We start from the raw sequence: 19,504 nt of genomic DNA on the forward strand, positions 1-19,504 counted from the left end.
TGGGTTAGCTGAGGTTAGCTTAGGTTAGGTTAGCTTACGTTTTGTTGGTTCAGGTTTGTTTGATTTAAACGGTGTTGTTTTGGTATAAATTAGATGTTATTGGATTCTAATTAGGCGTAAAAGGTAGCTGTTTGTTTACGTTTGGCTGGTGTACGTTGTTGGCTGATACGTGTTATTTAATTGTACAGTGTAATGTTGGTTAGGTTAGCTTAGGTTTTGTTTGGCTAAAAAGATAATTGTTGGGAGTTACTTAGGTGTAATTTATGCCAATAAGTTGTTAAAACGGTGTAATTTAGGTTTGACTATTTTAGGTTAAGTTTTAAGGTTCTGTTCGACTGAAATGTGTTATTTGTAATTGAGCTGTTCATTAGGTGTAATTTATGCTAGTGAGGCGTAAAAAATGGTATTTAGGTTAGGCTAGGCTAATGGAAGGTGCACTCAAAGAAATTTTTGTTTAATTAAGCAAGAATATCAATGTAGAAATAATGTAAAATTTGGTCATCCGAAAACAGTAGTGATTGGTATTAAACAAAAGGGAAAAACAAGGCCAACAACTTGGTACAACTTTGGTAAAGCTAGGCCTAACATTGAGGCATCTGCCCAAAGCTTTGAGAGAGGAGAAAGTGAAATGCTGCGAGTGTTTGGAGGCCTCTTTCCTAAAGGTGGTCTAGCAACGCTGTATATATCGAGCCATATCATTGGCGGTTTTGACGTATGCTATTTCCTCTCCGTTATCTTCACGCGCGTCCTTGGATCTTTTCTTATGGTATTTCAACAGTGCAGTAGTGTCTACGTCACAGAAAACGTAGCGACTGCCTAACCGTCGTGCAGTTAGAAAACTGAGATGACGTAGGCATTTCCTGGGTGGGGCTTTTTGGCATTCCCTTTCTGTGTGTTCAATGACAATGTTCATATTTCTGTTATGAAAGCTGCATCGGCATGTACGAGAAAAAAGAAAACGTGAATTGCATTCCCTAATAATAATAATATAATAATATAATAATAATATAATAATATAATAATAATAATAATAATAATATAATAATACAAATTTAAGATCGAAAGCTCGGTGTATGTTGGTAAAGAGCTGCAGGTAAAACTGTTATCGCTCGGCGTGGATTAAGGGGCATCGGAATTGCGGTGTGCGTTTATTATTTTATTTATTATTTATTATTTATTTATTCTCTCGTTACCACCGCGAACGCCGGGACTTGAACTCACGACATTGTCGTTAACAGCAATACGCCATCTGTGCTACCACTACGGATGTGGCGATAAGGTAGAGGAATTATTTCGTGATAGCACTTGATGTCTTTGCTGAGAAAAGATAACTTTGAGTGCAAGAACTAACGTTTGACATTTGGAGCTATTGGTACGATAAAACTAGCGCAGGTGCGCTTAGACTTGTAATAATAATAAAAAAAATGCTGGTACTGAATAAACAAGGTTCAGTAGGGGTGGAGATATAAATACGTGTGCCTTTTTAGTTGCCATCGTTTCAAGCGAATGTTGCCGTTAACTTAGCGAGAAGTGCTTTTACGATCGAATGTAGGTCCCATTGATATCGTTATGCTGTCTAAAAAATTTTTTTAATGTTTGATAAGTATTTTGATCGAGAGCGATATGGTACCTTGGGAATACGCTCAGTGGCGCTACCTTCAGTTCCCTCAACTTTTCTTATTTTCGATGTGTCCATTGCCGACTTCACACCGCAGCCACTGTCGTAGTTTATGTGTTTCACAGAAAGTGAGGCAAACTTATGTGAAAACAGGGAGTAAGCGTGGGGCACGTTCACACGATTAAAGTGCAAGTGCATTTGAAGTTAAAGTCCGCAGGTCCGCCTAGCCACCGCAACAAGGCACGAATGCGCCACTATTTTTCTATTTTTTAAGCGTCATCACTTATCCATCTTATCAATGCACTGTTTGAATTCAATCATCTAAAGAAACCAGCACACAGAGGTCAAGATAAGGTGTTTGGTAACTGTCGTTTAGAGCATATTATTAGCCTAGAGTAAATGTTGTTTTCCGAGACACATTACCGTTAGCAATTCAAAAAGCGCGCTTAAGTGGACGCGTCGCGCGCTTTGGCTGAGCGCTCGCAGGTTGGTCCGAGCTGTTTCGGTTTTGCATCGCATCTCGGCGCGGCGCTTCGGTAGGCTTCTCGTGCTTCTAGTTTCCGGTTACATGCACAGATGGCAGCGCGTGCGGCGAAGAAAATAAACGAAAACGAGTGAAGAAGCGAAGGAAAACGCAAGAACGCGGCGCGGGGCGGCCAGTGGGTATTTTGGCTTGGCTGCGAGCCGAATGTGAGCGACTGCCGTGTGTTTTTTGTGTCCCTCGCCGGCTGCTGAACGCACCCCGGGCTCGTCAAGTGGGCAAGGTGTGCTTTCGCTGGTAGCTCCGGCACGATTTTCACACGGTATTGCGAGTCGGCGGGTACCACATTTCGCTACTTGGCGTTTTAAAACACTCTTCGGTCGTCGGTGTCGCACGCTTCCCGCGTGGAGCATTCGGCGCGCCACGCCTGATCGCTGTTCGAAGGTTTCGTGAGGCGGTGCTGCAGGGAGACACCACATACACCTGAGAGTGTTTCCTTTGCCCGCTTTCATCAGAGGCGTGTGTCATCGGCGCGCAATACGATGACGCGGTGCTGCCAGATTCGCTTCCGGGCCCTGGCAAACGCTATTTTTCGCTGTTCCACCCCGCGAAAACAAGCCTTCGCTCACCTTCCTTGTGGTCCTGTTGCCGACTCTTTTCTGCTGCGGTTGTAGGTGGTGTGTATGCTGTGTGTGCTATACCGTCGGCCGTTGGCAACGCCTACTGCCGTTGGCTCAATTTGTAGGCGCCGTGTTGTGCTCGCCACTTCACACACGTGCTTTCTTTCCCTCGGGTGGTGTGGGCTTGACCCGCGCTGTGTCGTGCCCTATACTTAACGTTGTGAAGCAAAGTCTCAACGTTATGTACTACATGAGGTCGATTGCTTGCTCTCATCGAGATTTAAACACCGCTAACAAGACAGCCCGAACGTCGTCTGTTGGGCCGCATTAGTCCGGTGCTTGTATCGCAGCTCTGACCCGTGTTTATCTCAATCTTCTGTGTGCACGGCCTGATTAAGTCGTGAACAGCATCACGTGTTTTGTTGAATATGCTCGTGCGATTGCGTTCTTGCAGAGTTTGCAAGACTGACAGCAGCAACAAATAACGCGTCCGTCGCGGCGAGTGAAGGCGTTGGTCTGCAAAATCGATTGTTATTCTTAGGCACTTCAGCCGTGTAGATAGAAATGTTTGCTCTGTTGATCGCCATTCCTGTGCAGTAAAATGGCTGTGTCGGGCATAATGAAGCAGGCACCAGTTCTTTTTAGTGATAGTAACAACTCGTTTACGTTATTGCTTCCACATTTTTTTGTGCACTGTTTGTAATTGACTTCAAGGGCCGCTATGACAATGGTTTTTCTATGGTAAGCGGAAAAGCTCTCCCTGGCTATGTTTTTCTCGAGCCTTGTTCGGGCATAGCAAAAGTGATCCATCATTACCACAGGCCATGCAGCTACGGTGTCTGTATTTGCTGCGCACCTGCACTGCCTTCCCAGCTCTTGTTGCAGCTGCGAGCCCTGTCATGAGCAGCCCTTAAGCTTGTCTGGCTTGCAACAAAAGCATGCTTTGCGTCTGTCCTACGCGCATGGCCCTTCTGTAAGGCTAAACAGTACTACTCGGGATCTAATCGTCGACATGATGTGCGGCGTGCACCCCGCACCTTCGCTCACTTGATGAGGATTCATTGTCTTGGTCATGAGATACCATTGTGTTCTTGTCTAAGCACATGCGTTGTTGTAATAGACGCTTATATGCTCACTCTCCCTCATCTCTTTTTGCTTTGTTTTGTGCGCAGACATATTGATGTTCAAGATCTCTCGGAACCAACCTGTGTGATAAGGGGAGAATGAGGATAACGTAAGTGAACTCTTGGCTTCGTGTGTTCCCATGAATGTGTTGCTTGTGTGAGTGTGCAGGACTGTTAGGACATGTAAAATATTTGATGTTGGCTGATCTCTTCTTTATTTTCAGGAACTAGAGATAGGTCCACTGGGGCATGATGATAGCAGCATCTTCATCCTGTGATATAAGCTGTAAGTGTGCCCGATAACGTGTTTATTTGCATAACCTTGCTGTTTTCTAGGATTACTATATATGAAAGTAAGATTTCTAACAATGGGCTTTCTCTTGGAACAGCCTTTCATTCGTAATCATAGTTATACAGCTTGTGCCTAAAGCTACACTGATTCTTTGGCTGAATTGTACTAATTAATCTGTCATGACTTTTCTTTTGCATTGCAAAAATCTGAGAAATTTCTTATGATTCTTGAGGGTCACCACATGTAGAAGAATATTGCGTTGATGTGGGGTGTGCTATGTTTTGCTTTTATGTGTTCCTTTTGCCATGATTATTGCAAATCATCCTATTTTGTAGTTTATCTTTAGTTCGAAGCAAAATATTGTAATGGCGAAGCTACTGACTTGGTTTATTTTTGTCCAAGGCACTGCTGGAGCTAAAGCTATTCATTCTGTTTTCTGTAAAATATTTCAATGCTCTTCAAAACCATGCAAGCCCTGCTGCCGCAAGCGAGTTATATGGACACATGACTTGAATTCTGTTCGCAGCTGATGTAGCGTCCGCTAGCTGTTTTTATTTTGAGATTTCAGCATTTTTACTACCACATTTTGACTGAAACTTGGGGTGTAACTTTATTATCTTTGGACAGAAATTTAAGATGTGACTTCATGATAAAACGCATCAAGTTGGAGATTTATGGTAAGGAGTTTCTTAGCTTTTCAGTGGTATGCAGGCTGGTACTTGTCTAATTTTCTTATTAGTGGCCTTCTAGTAACACCTAAGCAGATAATGTGTGTACCGAAGGTCAGGTCCATCACTTACCTCGAGATCTTTCATCGCTTGCGGCAACTGCCACCATTCCAAATCTCGAGGTCCTGGTACGGAGTTGTGCGATCAGTCATGTAATTTTTTGGCAAGTCGTAATGGCGGCTTTTTTTTTTTTTTTTTTTCAGTTTCAGCATCAAAGTGTCTGCTTTCGTGAGCCTTTCATGATGAATCCCTTGCTTTTTCAAACATAATATTTTGCCAATTAATCTGCTCCGTATCTATGCTATCTCCATCTAGGCTATTTAGGTGGCTCGAAATTTTCTTGTACTTGGCCTTTAATAGAGGACATTTAAAAATTGTGGTAAAGCATGCAGAATATGCTTTGGAAGTGTGAGGTGCCCGAAGTATTCATAAACTACATTCAATGCGGTTCCTGTTGTGGCTCTATATCTGTGCAGTGTCCTCTGCGGAGGAGGCGCAGGCTGGTGGGGGCATGGCGACGGTGGAGGGTCGTCCGGCCCAGTATGGGGTCACGCTGCAGCAGCTGCGGGAGCTCATGGAGAACCCGTGGCCATGAGGCCATTCAGCGGATCCAAGAAGAGTACGGGGGCATCCAGGACCTCTGCAGGAAGCTCTACACCTCACCCACTGATGGTTCGTATCATGCCCTCTGCCTGCATGATGTTGGACCATCGCGTCTTGCACTATGTCTTCATAATCCAGGCCCAGGGGCCTCAAAAAGCTTATTTTTATTGTTGCGAGCCTGTGCAACTATCAGATTGTGCAATAATGAACATACAATATCATTGACTTGAGACAGGCCTGCCGTTGTCTGCATGTAGCGTCGGATGTCGTTAAGTGTGCATTGTCAAAGACATATTCCAGCATGCAAGGAAAAATGGGAGAGAGCAAAGAGACATAAAAGGCGACAAGAATGGTATAACACTATAAAGGTAGAACGCAGCGTTCTACCTTTATTGCCTCTGCGCTCTCCTCTGTTCTTGATTATGTGCTGGAATGTTTCATTTAATTCCAACTAGCCCAACTTTGTCTTAAATGTGCATTGTTTTTCTTCTGCAGCAGCACTAGTGTGTCGCACATTAGTTGCCTAACGTACAGTGTTATGTTACCTTCTGTGAGCAGCAGCGGTCCTAAAAGATAATGTTACGGGAAGGAAGAAACGTACTGGTTTTACAGACGGGTTTTAATGGCTACGCAGAGAAGCGAAAACCCAGAATCTTCTTTGTCGTCTCCCAGGGCACCAACCATGTCTTCTTCTTTCCACCTTACGCACTGTGACATTACCCCCGTCAGAAGAAGCACCTTACTGGTGCGACTCACTGTTCCAGGAAAGGAACGGTTTGAGGCGGGCTGACGTGGACGACGTCAGATAGAGGTGAAGGCACGGTAGCATCCAGAGGAGACACTTCATATGTGACAGGCGTCACCTGGCGGAGGATGCGATAAGGGCCGTAGTATCGCGAAAGGAGTTTCTCCGAAAGGCCGACACGTCGAGATGGAGACCAAACTAGCACAAGATCACCTGGTTCGTATTCGACATCGCGGTGGCACTGATCGTAACGGCACTTCTGACGTGTTTGGGAAGCAGAGAGACGAAGACGGGCAATCTGGCGTGCCTGGGTCGCTGCGGTTATAACATATGCGGTTATAACAATATTTTAATATTTCCTGCTTTGTTTTATGTTGCTGGTTTCTGGTGCATTACAAATAATAAATAGGAGATATTGGTATTATGTGCTGTGTAGAACATGTTGTTACATTGCATTAAGGAACTGACTACATGAAACTGAAGCCAAAGTCACAGTCGGAATAGCTTTATAAATATATATATATATATATATATATATATATATATATACCGATGCAAGTCCTGCATTGTGCTCAGTGACTACCATTGATACATCGGTTTATTCCAAGCACAGGGAGCTTGAAATGTGGTGTTGGTGGACATTTACAGGCATTAATGATTGCACATGGCCAACTTCATAATGATTGCAAGCTGGATGTTTGTAGAAGTAAAGGCCTTTAACAAGTTGAAGCTGCTCCGAACTGTATAAGTTTGCAAAACTTAGCTGTGAAAATGCCAAATTTCCTCACAACTGAGGTATGCAATGTGGAAGTAAAACATTAAATTCTGTAGTTGTGTGTTCGACTATGGCATTACAACTCCTGATGAAGCGGTGAAATAGGGGATATTTTATCTTTCTGTGGTTCCTGCATTACAGAAATTTTTTGTGGTCGAACTTACATGCATCAGAGCGCAAGTGTATGTATTCGTGTTTGTATTTAAAGTTTTGTACCTTTGAGAACTGACCCATAACAGTTGGCACTGATTGCCTCAAGCGATAATTCTTCAATTATTCTCAGTCTCAGGATCCTAGTCTGCTTACAAGTCCCCTAGGGACCTCATTTAAGAATTTATTTTCTATGCCTAAAGTGCGTGCAGAAAAACACATCAAACTAAATGTGTTATTTTTGCAGCTCTTGGACTCAACTTTTTCCAGCACTTGTGTTTCTCAGAGAGGTGTGTGAACGGTAATATTGGAGACTAAATCGAAAGATAATCAAATAGTGCCAAAATCGATTAATTTTCGATAGTTTTAAGATGATGAACATTAGCTGTTTTCAACATTAAAAAAACATTTCACATTTTAATACATCTACAACTTCGGACCCACCTTGCCTGCGCTGCCGCCATTAGAGAATGAGCTCTACGTGAGCCACGCTTTCCCTTGTTCAAGCTTTCTTTCTGAACTATAAGTGATGCAACCGGTGGAAATGCTTAGTCTGCCGCTGCTGCGAAACGAGCTGCCCAAGCAAAGGCTCAGCGCCACTACCGAGAGGACCCTGTTGTTCAGAATCAAATTCTTTGTCACAATATATCGTGAATTCAAAACGCCCCTAAACAACAGCACTCAACATTTGTATTAGGGAGTATCGTAATCGTTAGTGAATTTTTTCTATTGCGCAAGTGTTTCCGAAACGAAACCGAGCGGGTGAGCTTCATCAGGATCTGATGCCGCCAAAGTGAAACTTTGTGCAGCCTGCACTAGGGTACAGTGGCTTTTTTGGTTATCGCCTTTTAAAAGCGTGCGGTATGCTTTCAATGGCACTTCGCCATGCATGCTGCAATGCAGATGGGTGAAGGTGCTTATTACAGTAAGGTTGGTGGCGATGGCTGTGAACTTAGTGTGCGACAATCCGCAAAGAGATTAGCTCGTACTGGAATAGAAAACTGAGTGCACGATGGTGGTTCACGTGACACGGGCGGGTGAGTACTGCAGGGAAGCTACTGCTGCAAATGGCTACTGCTCGCACGCGCCTCGCGCCTTTTCTTGTTTATGTGGGATCTAGTGGCCTGAAAATACATCATACAATTGCAGTTTGGCAATGCTCTGAACGTTAGTACTGAAAGATCGTGTTTTCCTGGAATGTATCAACCGGCACAAAAAAAAGTGCAACTGTATTGGGTCAGTTTTTGTGTTCTCGGCTATGAACATTGGCACCGGGAAATTGTACTTAACGAGATTGTATCAACGAACTCTACTGTACTCAAAAGATGTTAGAAAAATATTAGTATTTACAAGTGGCCAAGTTGAATAGGGCAACATTTTATTCGTTATTTTAACGAATTACTAAGGATGTGGAGCTGTTTTTCGCTCCATCAACTTGTTTTGCAACCTACAAGAGGAAGTAATGTGCTGCCTTTATTACTGACTGATATGCCTTCTGAGGACCAGAATATACTAGTCGTGTCTGGTATAAGCGACCATAGCGCTGTCCTTTGCGAGCTGAACTTGCACCTTGTTAAAGTTGTAGATAACAGTGCAAGGCGAATATATAGCTATAAGAAGGCGAATACTGTGATGATAACAGAGGTACTTGACCGTTACTACAATGTTTTTGAGACTGTCAGATATGGGGGGTCTGATATAGAAGAAATGTGGGTAAGGATCAAAAGTAAATTGTTTAAATTACGTGAGCGACATGTTCCCTCATGGCTGATGTCAGCTAGATGCAGCAAAAGTAAGCCTTGGTTTACGGGTGATGTTTAAAGATTAGTCTGCAAAAGGCAGAATGCCTACAATAAATGGAAAAAAAAAAAAAAGACAGGAGGGAGGGGCAGAAGAAATCTTGCAGATACTTACAACTACATTAAATGATGCCATTAAAAAAGCAAAGGCCAATTACTTTGAAACCCTAGACTTGAGAATAAAAGATCGCCCGAAAGAACTGTGGCAGATCTTCAAAAAGAAAAACTAAAAGGATGATCTAACAATACCAACTATTGATAACGACGGCATGTTTGTGTATAACAATCGCCAGAAAGTTGAATGCTTTATATCGTTTTTCACATCGGTATTTTCTACTCATGCAGACACGCTCACAAATTTTCCTAGAAGATCTTGTGATGTTATTATGGGAAAGGTTGTGTTTAGTCTCCGCGAAATTGAAGCTATTTTAAAGAAAAAAATCCTACAAAAGCCAGTGGTCCAGATGAAATACCGAATGCTTTGTTATCATCATGTGCATGCTCAGTTTCAAAATATTTATATCTACTGTTTACAAAATAGATCAAAGAGGGCAGCCTGCCCTCTGATTGGAAAAGGGCAAATGTACCGGTGCACAAATCTGGACCATGAAATTTGGTGTTGAACTACCGTCCCGTGTCGTTAATTAATAAAGTGTGCAAGGTGCTGGAACATGTTCTTTTCTCTAACATAATTAAACATTTAAATGAGAACACCCTGCTAAACAAATGCCAGCATGGTTTCCGCAGTGGATTTTCCTGTGTCACGCAGCTCACAGAGTTAACTCATGACCTAGCAAGTGTATTGGATAAAGGCGGAACGATTGATTGTATATTTCTTGATTTCAAGAAAACTTTTGACGTTGTGCAGCATGATTTGTTAATAGAAAAGTTGTCATGGTGTGGCATTGATACTACTGTAATTAATTGGATAAAAAGTTGTCTGCAGTTTAGACGTTTGAGGGTTGTTATAACGTATGGAATCAGGTGAGGCAGACGTGACGTCGGGAGTACCACAAAGGTCGGTGCTTGGCCCACTGCTCTTTTTGATGTATGTTAATGACATTGTTGACAATATTAACTGTACTGTTTGCAGATGACTGCAAATTAATAGGGGTTATTATTAATTTAAATGATTGTGCAACATTACAAAGTGACATTGACAGGATTTCACGGTGATGTTCAACATAGCATATGAACCTTAACGTAAAAAAAAACAGTGCACATCTGTTTCTCCAAGAAGAAAAAGAAACAATTTCAGTTTAATTATAATATTAATGGGACGCAACTGTTGCCTGTGTCAGGATTTAAATATTTGGGAGTGTATTTCACCACTGATTTATCTTGGACACGTCACATTAATCACATTACTGCCAAATCATCTCGTGTTCCAGGTTTTATGAAAAGAAACACAAAACAATTTCCTATCAAAGCCAAGGCTCTACTCTATCTTTCCAGTGTCTGATCAATGCTTGAATATGCCAGCACGGTTTGAGATCCTTGGACACGGACAAACATAGACAAACGGGAAAGAGTTCAGAGTAGGGCTGTGCGCTTTTTATATAAAAATTGTGCCAGGAATTTTAATGTAACAGAGGCCGAAAAGAAAATTGGGTGGGACATGCCGCAAAAACGACATTTAATTCATAGATTAAAACTGTTCCATGATATTTTTCATTCAAGAACGCATGAACTTATTGATCGCATGAACTATTTGCATTTGCCCGACTACGTGTCTGTGAGAGTTGATCATGAACTAAAAGTGAAAGAAACTTTATGTAAAACTAACGTGTTAGCAAGTCCCTTTCCCCCAATACAACCCGTGACTGGAATCGGTTACCACGTGATATTGTGAAAATACCTCAAATTACTGTTTGTACAGTCGCTTCATGATGTAATAGTATAGTAATGAACATGTGGTGTTTTATCCTATGTTGCCTGTATTATGTTTCTTTTTTTTTTCTGTTATGTAATCCCCTCCACTGTAATACCTATTGAAGGCAGTGTGAGTACTCTGGTAAATAAATAAATAAAATATATTTGCATGCCCCTAGTTCCTCACAATCTAGGATTACTTTTGTCACACCCACATGCCGGCTTATGCAATCATAGCGGACTCGGGCTGATATTCTCAACAGTGATCGAATGAGAATAGTGCCCCTGAGTGCAGCTTGTATTGTTAGCAAACCTAGAAAAGTGCATCCCATGGGGGGCTGACTTTCTGCAGGGCTGAGCGGATCTGCGGCGGACCTGGAGCACCGGCGGGCGACATTTGGGGCCAATTCGATCCCGCCCAAGTCGCCCAAGGACCGTTCCTGCAGCTGGTATGGGAGGCGCTGCAGGACATGACGCTCATCATCCTCCAGGTGGCCGCCTTTGTCTCCCTCGTGCTCGCCTTCATCGAGCCCGATGACAGCGATGTGGGACATGGTCAGTCTCTCAGCCTTGCTGCCTCTTGGTTGTGTTTTTATGTTTTTCGAGCCTGGATATTTTTCTAGCCTGGCTATGTTTTTGTGGCCTGGAACACCCAGAGCTTTGAATTAATGAAACCAGTGATCATTAAGCATCCTGAAAATGCATTCAGAACATAGCATGCCTGCCAAAGTTATGAATCCTTTCAAGGCTACTGTACGTTAATTTTACTTCAGGTTCTACCATGCTGCTTGTGTTAGCACTGGGTATTGTCAGTCTTCATCATGCTTAGTGGCTATTACGATCGCTAGTGCATTTGATTAGGCTAGCGTAGGTTAAGCAATAGATTCCAGGGTGTGTGGCTACTAGCACACACTCGAATGTAGTGGAGCAAACCCAACCTTGCAAAACATTCTGCAGTGAGGGAGTTAAAAATGCATGCAGAAATGGTTAGGTTAGGGTACAATGGAGCTAACCTTTGCACTTGTCCCAAGGTTGCTTGGGCATGGTTTATTGGCATCAAGGCACTGGCAAAAAGTGTATGTACACGCTAAGTTGTATTGGGTGTGTGTGTGGGCTAGTGTGGTTACAGAATCAGCTGTGGTGACACAATGTGCAGCTGTATTGATCATAATTGATTTAATGTATAAAGGAGCAGGTTTTAAAACAAATTTTTCTTTGGCTCTTCCCCTTTGTATGGACGGCTGTCTGGCCAAGTAAGCTGGGCGAATCCTGGAGACAGGGTAATCAAATACTTGATGGGCTAGTCCTGATAACAGTGCACAATATGGGACCTGACAAAGGTTTTCATGTGGTTTGTAGTGGGCGCTAATTCTTGAGGCAGTGAAACACCACAGCACCCACATATCTCATAGCATTAATAAACAGAACTACCCATTTAGCATCTCTAGCAGCACATTTCAGCAGGTCTACTGATAAGCTACCGCTTCATTTTGACAGTCATACTGCAATGTTCTCTGCCATTTTTTCTTCTGTTTAAGTGTTTAGAATGCCTGTTTGTGTGCAAGTTACATAGAGGACTTCAAGGGAGAGTGAGAAGTCATTAGGGGAAAGCTCCCAAAGCTCCTGCCCGTCACCAAAACCAGTTGCTGTATTTACTCGATTCTAACGCGCCCTTGATTGTAACGCACCTCCAATTTTCACAGCAAGAAGTGAAAAGTGCTATTCCCTCTATTGTAACATGCACCCCGATTTTCATACCTCAAGAAATGATAAATGCAAAATGACCTTAATATTCCACTGACCAGTTTTTTGTAATGGCGATTTGTTCTCACTTGGAAAAAGACAATTTACTGTGCCCGAGCCAGTGTGGACCAGGCATCATTCATCGCCACTGCCGCAGGTCTCTTTACTACTATCAACAGCTCTGGAGCATCTATTCTTCGATGCCGTTTATGGCATTTTAGATACCACATTTCTCACGCGTTGTAGACTATGGCAGCTAAACTATATTCTGGAGTGGACTCAAAGCTACTACAGCTGGGGGTGATGTTCTGAACATTTTCAAACTCCACTATGCTGAAGAAAACAAGTAACTGCGCTGAACAACGTGATGTGACTGAGACGTGCCTGCATCGGCTATTCAAGAATGTTCACATTTTTAGCCAATAAAAGTACAAAATGTAAATTCGACGACACTGACAGTATTCCGAATAGTGCGACTGCAGTGACACATGGTTTAGAGTGGATTACAGAATTTTTTAATGTCATTGACTATAGCGTGAAAGCATTGCAGTTTTGGTTTCGTGCTCGAGTCTAATGTGCATGTCATTTTTTTGTCATTTTTTCTATTAAAGAAAAGAGTACATTAGAATGGAGTAAATGTGATAACACTCGTCTCACGTTCAGTGACTATTAGCTACTTTGGCAACAACTGCTTGTCAAGCCGTTTCCTTGATAAATCTGAATAAAACCCAGCCGGCTCACTGCAGCTTGAGTATGCCTTGTTGATAGTGTTTGCTCATTTAGAAGGGGCCGTTGCAATGGTGACTGATTGTTCCTCTTTGTTTTGTTTGTGCAGGCGGCAAGCCAAAGGAGCCCGGTGAATCGGATGCTGGGTGGATAGAAGGTGTAGCTATTCTAGTGTCTGTAGTAATTGTGGTTCTAGTGACTGCATTCAATGACTACACAAAGGAGCGGCAGTTTCGTGGACTCCAAAACAGGATAGAGCAGGAGCACAAGTTTGCTGTGATTCGGGGTGGTGAAGTGAACCAGATCGGCGTGACAGAAATTGTGGTTGGCGACATCTGCCAAGTCAAGTATGGTGAGTACTACTTTCTGTCTAACCTTGCCCCCCTTTCTTTTGTGTGTGTATCCCTCTACAAGTCCACGCACAAGTATGTTGTACGGGCTTGTTTCAGCCATTGAACCGTGCTTTCTGCATTGACCTCAGAACAAGGTGCCTTCAATGTATGAGCAATTCTTTGAATTGTAACTGAGGCTTCTGTCCCATTGCATTACTCTGTGTCATTGAGTTGTTCTCCTGCTAAGTACAACATTATGGTATAGCATGTAATGGTGTTGTGCGGGTGGGTGGTCTTCATTATGGAACATGCTTAGCACCGGTGGAACAGCACAAATGATAGACACTGCAGTCTTCTCTGCAACATTCATATATAATATGTGCGGAAATTGACATTGGTAAAAATGACAGTAATATAGTTAGAACTAGCATTACGCAGCATCTCTTTTGCGCTGTTCAGCTTGTTCTAAACATATTCCGAAAGTTACGGGTTTATTGCTCATTTAAATCAGCCACTTCATTGAGGGCAGAATGCAATAAAATGGCCTATGTACTTAGATTTGAGCTTCCATTGAAGAAAAAGGAAGAAACCTAGCAAATTGAAATTAATTCACAGCCCTTCAATACGGCATTTATCATAGTCCACAGTGCAGCTTTGAGATGTTGATCTGTCATCTTGTCACTACAGAGTGGTGAAATTGTTTCTCATTTGCAACATTAGGCTGTTGTGTGTTTTTGTTGATATATGACCAAGATACAAATGTTAAAAGTGTTCTTCGTAGGAATAATGTGACGTTCTTATGATGCGTCATCCTTATGATGTGTGATACGTCCACATGTCTTAAATCAACTCTGTGCAATAGAATGATACTTCTTTTTTTCCCCCTCTATGTGTATGCAAAAAAAAGATTCTCTGACACTTTTTGTATCTAAAGCTTGAACATATCCCCCTCACTTATTGTTCGGCTTGCTGAAAGTATGAAGAGGTTCCTCAATTTCATCTGTGTTTGCTGTAAATGTAGTGCTGAGGGATAGAACCAGCACAGTTGAAGGTCATGTAATGAACACTGATAAAAGTAAATTATATGCTGCAACTTAATCTTGGAAGTTGATTTGATCACATTTCATTTAAAGGGCCACTAAAGAACAATACTGAGTTAGTTTAGTCTAGTCAGGTCTTTTTTTCAAGATGCGTCTTGCATTAAATTTATTTGATGGATGAAGATTTGTTATTAGTTGAGAAAGTGGAGGGCTAGGTCTCAATTCTTGAATTTCGTGCACGAACCATGACACTGGTACATTAGTATGACGTCTTGGATTTTAAAGTATTTAAACATTTGTACTTCTTCTGTTCAGACAATGCTAGGTGAGTCCTTGGTTCTCTTAGAATTAAATATATTGAACACGACGGCAGGACACGGCAGGAAGCGAATACAATCCCATGGGCAAGACACTGGCCGAAAGGAGTGATGAACATGTCGCCATGGGTGATGTCCGTAGAAGAGAGTGTTATGATTTGCTCGTGGCCGGTAGGGCAGTACAGAATCGGCAGCAGTGAGAAACGCAGTCCTGGCTCATTGGCACTCCCGCTGCAATGAACAGTCTCGGTCATATAGACTACACGTTGGCGGCAAGAAATTAAAGCGGGCGTTGACGAGAAAAAGTCCTATCCTAAAATTAGTTGGTTCATGAGCACATGAGAATAAAATCGCGAACTTAATTAATGTGATGACAGATACCATCAATGAAGATGCGTGCTGTACATTGGGCTGATGGCTGAATGATTGCTCTATTAGCCCCAATCAAGGATGATCCAACATAAGGCATCTTCACTTTCCGCAGACGAGCGCACAGGTCCGCACGCATAACAGAAATAGTAGCTCCCGTGTCAATCAGAGCTATCAAACGCACACCCTCCACAGACACTTTTCGATGGACATTCAGGAGGACTTGTAGCACTTGGCGGCGATGCAGTTTTCCCTTGAAAAACTGCGCTGGTTAGTTTTCCGGTCGCTGGACCTGGAGTTAGGAGACAGGCCAAAGTGGTGAAACAGAACGTCTGAGCGGCGATGGGGAGCGGCGTCTCGAGGCACGTGTGTTGTGGGCGGTGTTAGAGAAGTCGGCTGGAGATCGGCGAGCGGAGGATTATCGTTATAAGGGCGGTAGACGCGAGGAGGAGGGGGCTCATCGCGTTCAAAAGCAGCGCAACCTCGACGTTCGTCTTGCTGGTGGCGTCGGCAAACCGGGAGATATGTCCTCGAAAGCCGCAGTAATAGCATATAGGCCTCAATGAATGCCAGGCAGAGTAGTAAGGCGGGTTCGGTGCTCGGGCGACTAAAGGGGCCAGGTGATCATGAAAAGACGCAGGCGGTGTGATTGGAGACGGTGCGGCTGGCATTGCAGCAACCTGTGCATAAGAAGCCGGTTGTGGGCGAGGAGAAGCGTTGGCAATGATGGGCGTTCTGCAGGGAGGCCAATTCCTCTTTAATAATGCCGTGCAGGTCAGTAGAAGCAGGGGGCACGGGAGCGCTGCTGCCAAGTAGTGAGCCTTGTGCTTGCAATTCCTCATGAATTATGGCTCGAATGATGGACCGGAGCTCAGTAGCCAATACTGTTTGCCAGGGGGTTGTCGGAAAAGTCCGGTTGCAAGCGGATGGATTGCAGGGCGTCCAGGCGCTGACAGACGGAGACGACGTCCGACACCGTCGAAGGGTTTTGAGCGGCGAGTGTGTTGAAAGCAGTAGATTCTATACCCTTGAGAAGGTGACGCACACGGTCAGTTTCTGGCATGGCACTGTCAACACGGCGGCAAAGCGCGAGGATGTCCTCAATGTACGAGGTATACGACTCGCCATAATGTTGGATGCACTCAGGCAGCCTCTTTTTCACAACTTCCGAACGAACCTTGGGTGTGCCAAAAATCTGCCGTAGCTGCTCTTTGAAGGAAGACCAATCACAGAAGCCTCTCTCGTGATTCAGGAACCATGTCTTGACTACTTGAGAGATGTAAAATGGTACGTTTGTTAACTTCGATGTCTCATTCCGGTTGTTGTACTCGCTGACACGCTCGTAGTTGTCGAGCCAGTCTTTAACATCTCTACCAGGCAAGCCGGAGATTTCAGGATCGCGATACCGATTGTTGGCAGGGCTGGGAGGGTGGCTGGCACTTGAACTGAGCTGGCGGATGCTGCGGACTGGTCTTGCGACACGGCGGCCTCTTGGTGTAAGCGGTGTCCCAAATGTAGATCCAGGAGAGATGTTGAAGATGATTGAGGTCGAAGGGATCTTAAACCACCTCCATCACTTGAAATACCACGGTCGAGATGACGCTTTATTCCAAGAAGGAAAGATGGCGCCGTTGCAAAACGAACACGAGCCATGATAGATGATGGTCTTGTACAAATGAACATGAAGTCTGCATAAATGCTTACAATATAATCAATCCTTGTTTATCAATAAACTATCAAAGGGGCACTTCAACACTTTCAAAATTATAAGAAAATGTTTGCCATCTGTAAGCGATGCTGCCATGAACATGCTAGCCAACAATTATTTCGATTCATGCAGTAGAGAGCTCACAGTCTTGCATAAAAGATTGCTCTCTCTCTCTCTTCTGCTGCTTTCGAGGCCCCTTCTATATTAGGCCACCTCTTTGTAACCTGATCAGCATGGCAGCCCATAAATACCAGCCATTGGGCAATATAGATCATTATCGTTACTCCTGAGCGAAAGCTCGCACACGCATGCACACCTCTACCGTCTTAGCAAACGGGGAAGTGGCAGTTGTCAACGCGTCCTGCCCATAACGGGCACCTTTGTCGCCAACCTTGGAGAGTTACCGTTAGTGCACCGCAGAAAGAAAAAGTACGAAAAGAGCAATAGGCAAGGCATTGCTATGAGTGTCGCCCCAGCTGAAAGGATACGTGTTGGGGGAAGAATTAGGAAAGTAAACTGTTTACATCGCCATTATTATTATACTCCGTTTTATACATAGCAGACAATGCTACGATAGCTGGAGGGATTTCTCTCAGCGCTCGCATCTGCAACCAAAAATAGTGCACTATTTATATAAATAGTATTTATAAAAATTAGTAATTTATAAAATAGTGCACTATTATAACTAGGATAGTTATGTCGGTACGCACCATGTAATTCAATGTTAAATTAGGTCTCATACATTTGCGCCGCAGAATATGGCATATGAATTAATGAAAAGCACCGCAGGTCTGAACCTAGTTGCCACCAAATGAGTTGAGCGACATATTTCTGCGAACAGTGGTCACAGCGCATCACCTGCGCTTGCAACCGACATGGTGTACATCATCTATACTGGAAGCATTAGTGCACATAAGTATTAAGTGATTTGATGTAAACTAGCACTCACTAGTTGTGGTTGTAATATATGAAGTAGATCTTCTGTAGAAAAGTTACTGATAAACGACTGCTCTGCAAAAGGCGTGGAATGATACGTCTATGATCACACTACTTGTGTAGCTTCCGCATCGTTGCCTACTATGTATAAAACAAGAGTGTAGGGCTGTTAAAAAAATGTCTTTGGAAATATATTCATTGGAAGGCGTCAAACTTACTGCAGTGTCTTTTCTCTACTGAAGGAAAGAGGTTTCACGGTCCCTTTCAGTATCTCCAAGCAGACACTGTCCAAATCTCATAATGTCATGAGGAGCTAGTGCACGAACTTCAAGCTCGTCTAATTTATACTTTTTTTTTTTCTGGCTTATGAAGACTCTGCTCCCTGTGAGGCCAATGTTCCTGGTATTGTGCAAGTGTATTTACTAATTCAGGTTAGCTTAACATTTCTCTTTAGTGTCCCTTTAAGTGGAAGTTGTGCGGTGAAGCCAAGAACACAAGACTGTCATGGTATCTGTCACAGTGAAGAAAGCACTTCCTTCGCAGCTCTGAGTTGTACGTAGTAACAAACAGTTACTTCACTGGGCGTGACACCACGCACGCAAACTGTGAAACAGGAGAGCAACACTGGCCATGCAAATAGTTGCCATTTCTGTGTGCTGGTAACCGCAATTTCTATGATTGTTGCTGTTACAACTAAAAAAAAAATAATAATCAAGCAGCAGCACTGACATTGCTTTTCGTTTTCAGCAGTTTTTTCTGTATGTATGTAATGGGAGCAGGCAAATATAATTGGGGATGGTGTCTCTATGTATCTTGTGCAATCAGTGAAGTGTAGTGCACTTTTTTCAAGACTGATTACACTGTGCGGAAATGTTAGATCATCAATCAAAAAAGCAATCCTTCACTATTTGGTTCATAGAATTTCTGACTATATCACCTAGAGGGAAATCTGGCACTGCTGCGCTGTTGTATGCATGGGAATGCTGGGATATGGTAGCTTCGGATCAACATTCTCGAAGAGCCAGAACGCGCCTGGCTAGCACCGTTTCATCTGCCACATTGGTTTGTTTCCTACTAAAACAACACATAAAAAACTGTTTTACCTTTATTATTTCACAAAAACATGTTTCGTTCAATCACAAGGACTCTTGCTTTGATGTACAATTTCATGAAACGTAGTATCGGCGGGTCGTTAAAGTTGGAGAACAGATGACAAGGTCCGCGCTTGCTTTACCGACAGTTTGTTGCCTGTTCTTGCTGTTCTTCGCTTCAGTAGGCACTGCAGTTTAGTAAACTTCATTGAAAGATGTAATACAGGTGAATGAAAACCTTTTATGAATATTTCATTTTAGGAAATATTATCTGTGCAGCCTTATCCACGTTTTAGGCGAAGCCTCGCTCAACGTCAGCCAACACAAGCCTCGCACATCTATATACCGTCATCCCCATGACAGCACAGTGCCCGTTAGGAAACTCACATAGACGGTGGCGCCAGATTTCTCTCTAGGTAACGTAGTGCGTACTCT

General features: G+C 43.2%; 1 protein-coding gene across 1 annotated transcript in view; it reads left to right on the plus strand.

Moving 5' to 3' along the window:
- The first annotated feature begins 4,106 nt into the window (after positions 1-4,106).
- Positions 4,107-19,504, plus strand: part of LOC119461896 (plasma membrane calcium-transporting ATPase 4-like) — a 39,818-nt gene continuing 24,420 nt past the window's right edge. The window contains 6 exon segments of the mRNA XM_049672308.1: positions 4,107-4,129; positions 5,340-5,446; positions 5,448-5,535; positions 11,160-11,239; positions 11,242-11,362; positions 13,386-13,628. Of these exon segments, the coding sequence (XP_049528265.1) occupies positions 5,375-5,446; positions 5,448-5,535; positions 11,160-11,239; positions 11,242-11,362; positions 13,386-13,628 (604 nt within the window). The 5' untranslated portion in view covers positions 4,107-4,129; positions 5,340-5,374.

Source organism: Dermacentor silvarum, chromosome 8 (genome assembly GCF_013339745.2).
Source record: "Dermacentor silvarum isolate Dsil-2018 chromosome 8, BIME_Dsil_1.4, whole genome shotgun sequence".
In the NCBI taxonomy this organism is placed as follows: domain Eukaryota; kingdom Metazoa; phylum Arthropoda; class Arachnida; order Ixodida; family Ixodidae; genus Dermacentor; species Dermacentor silvarum.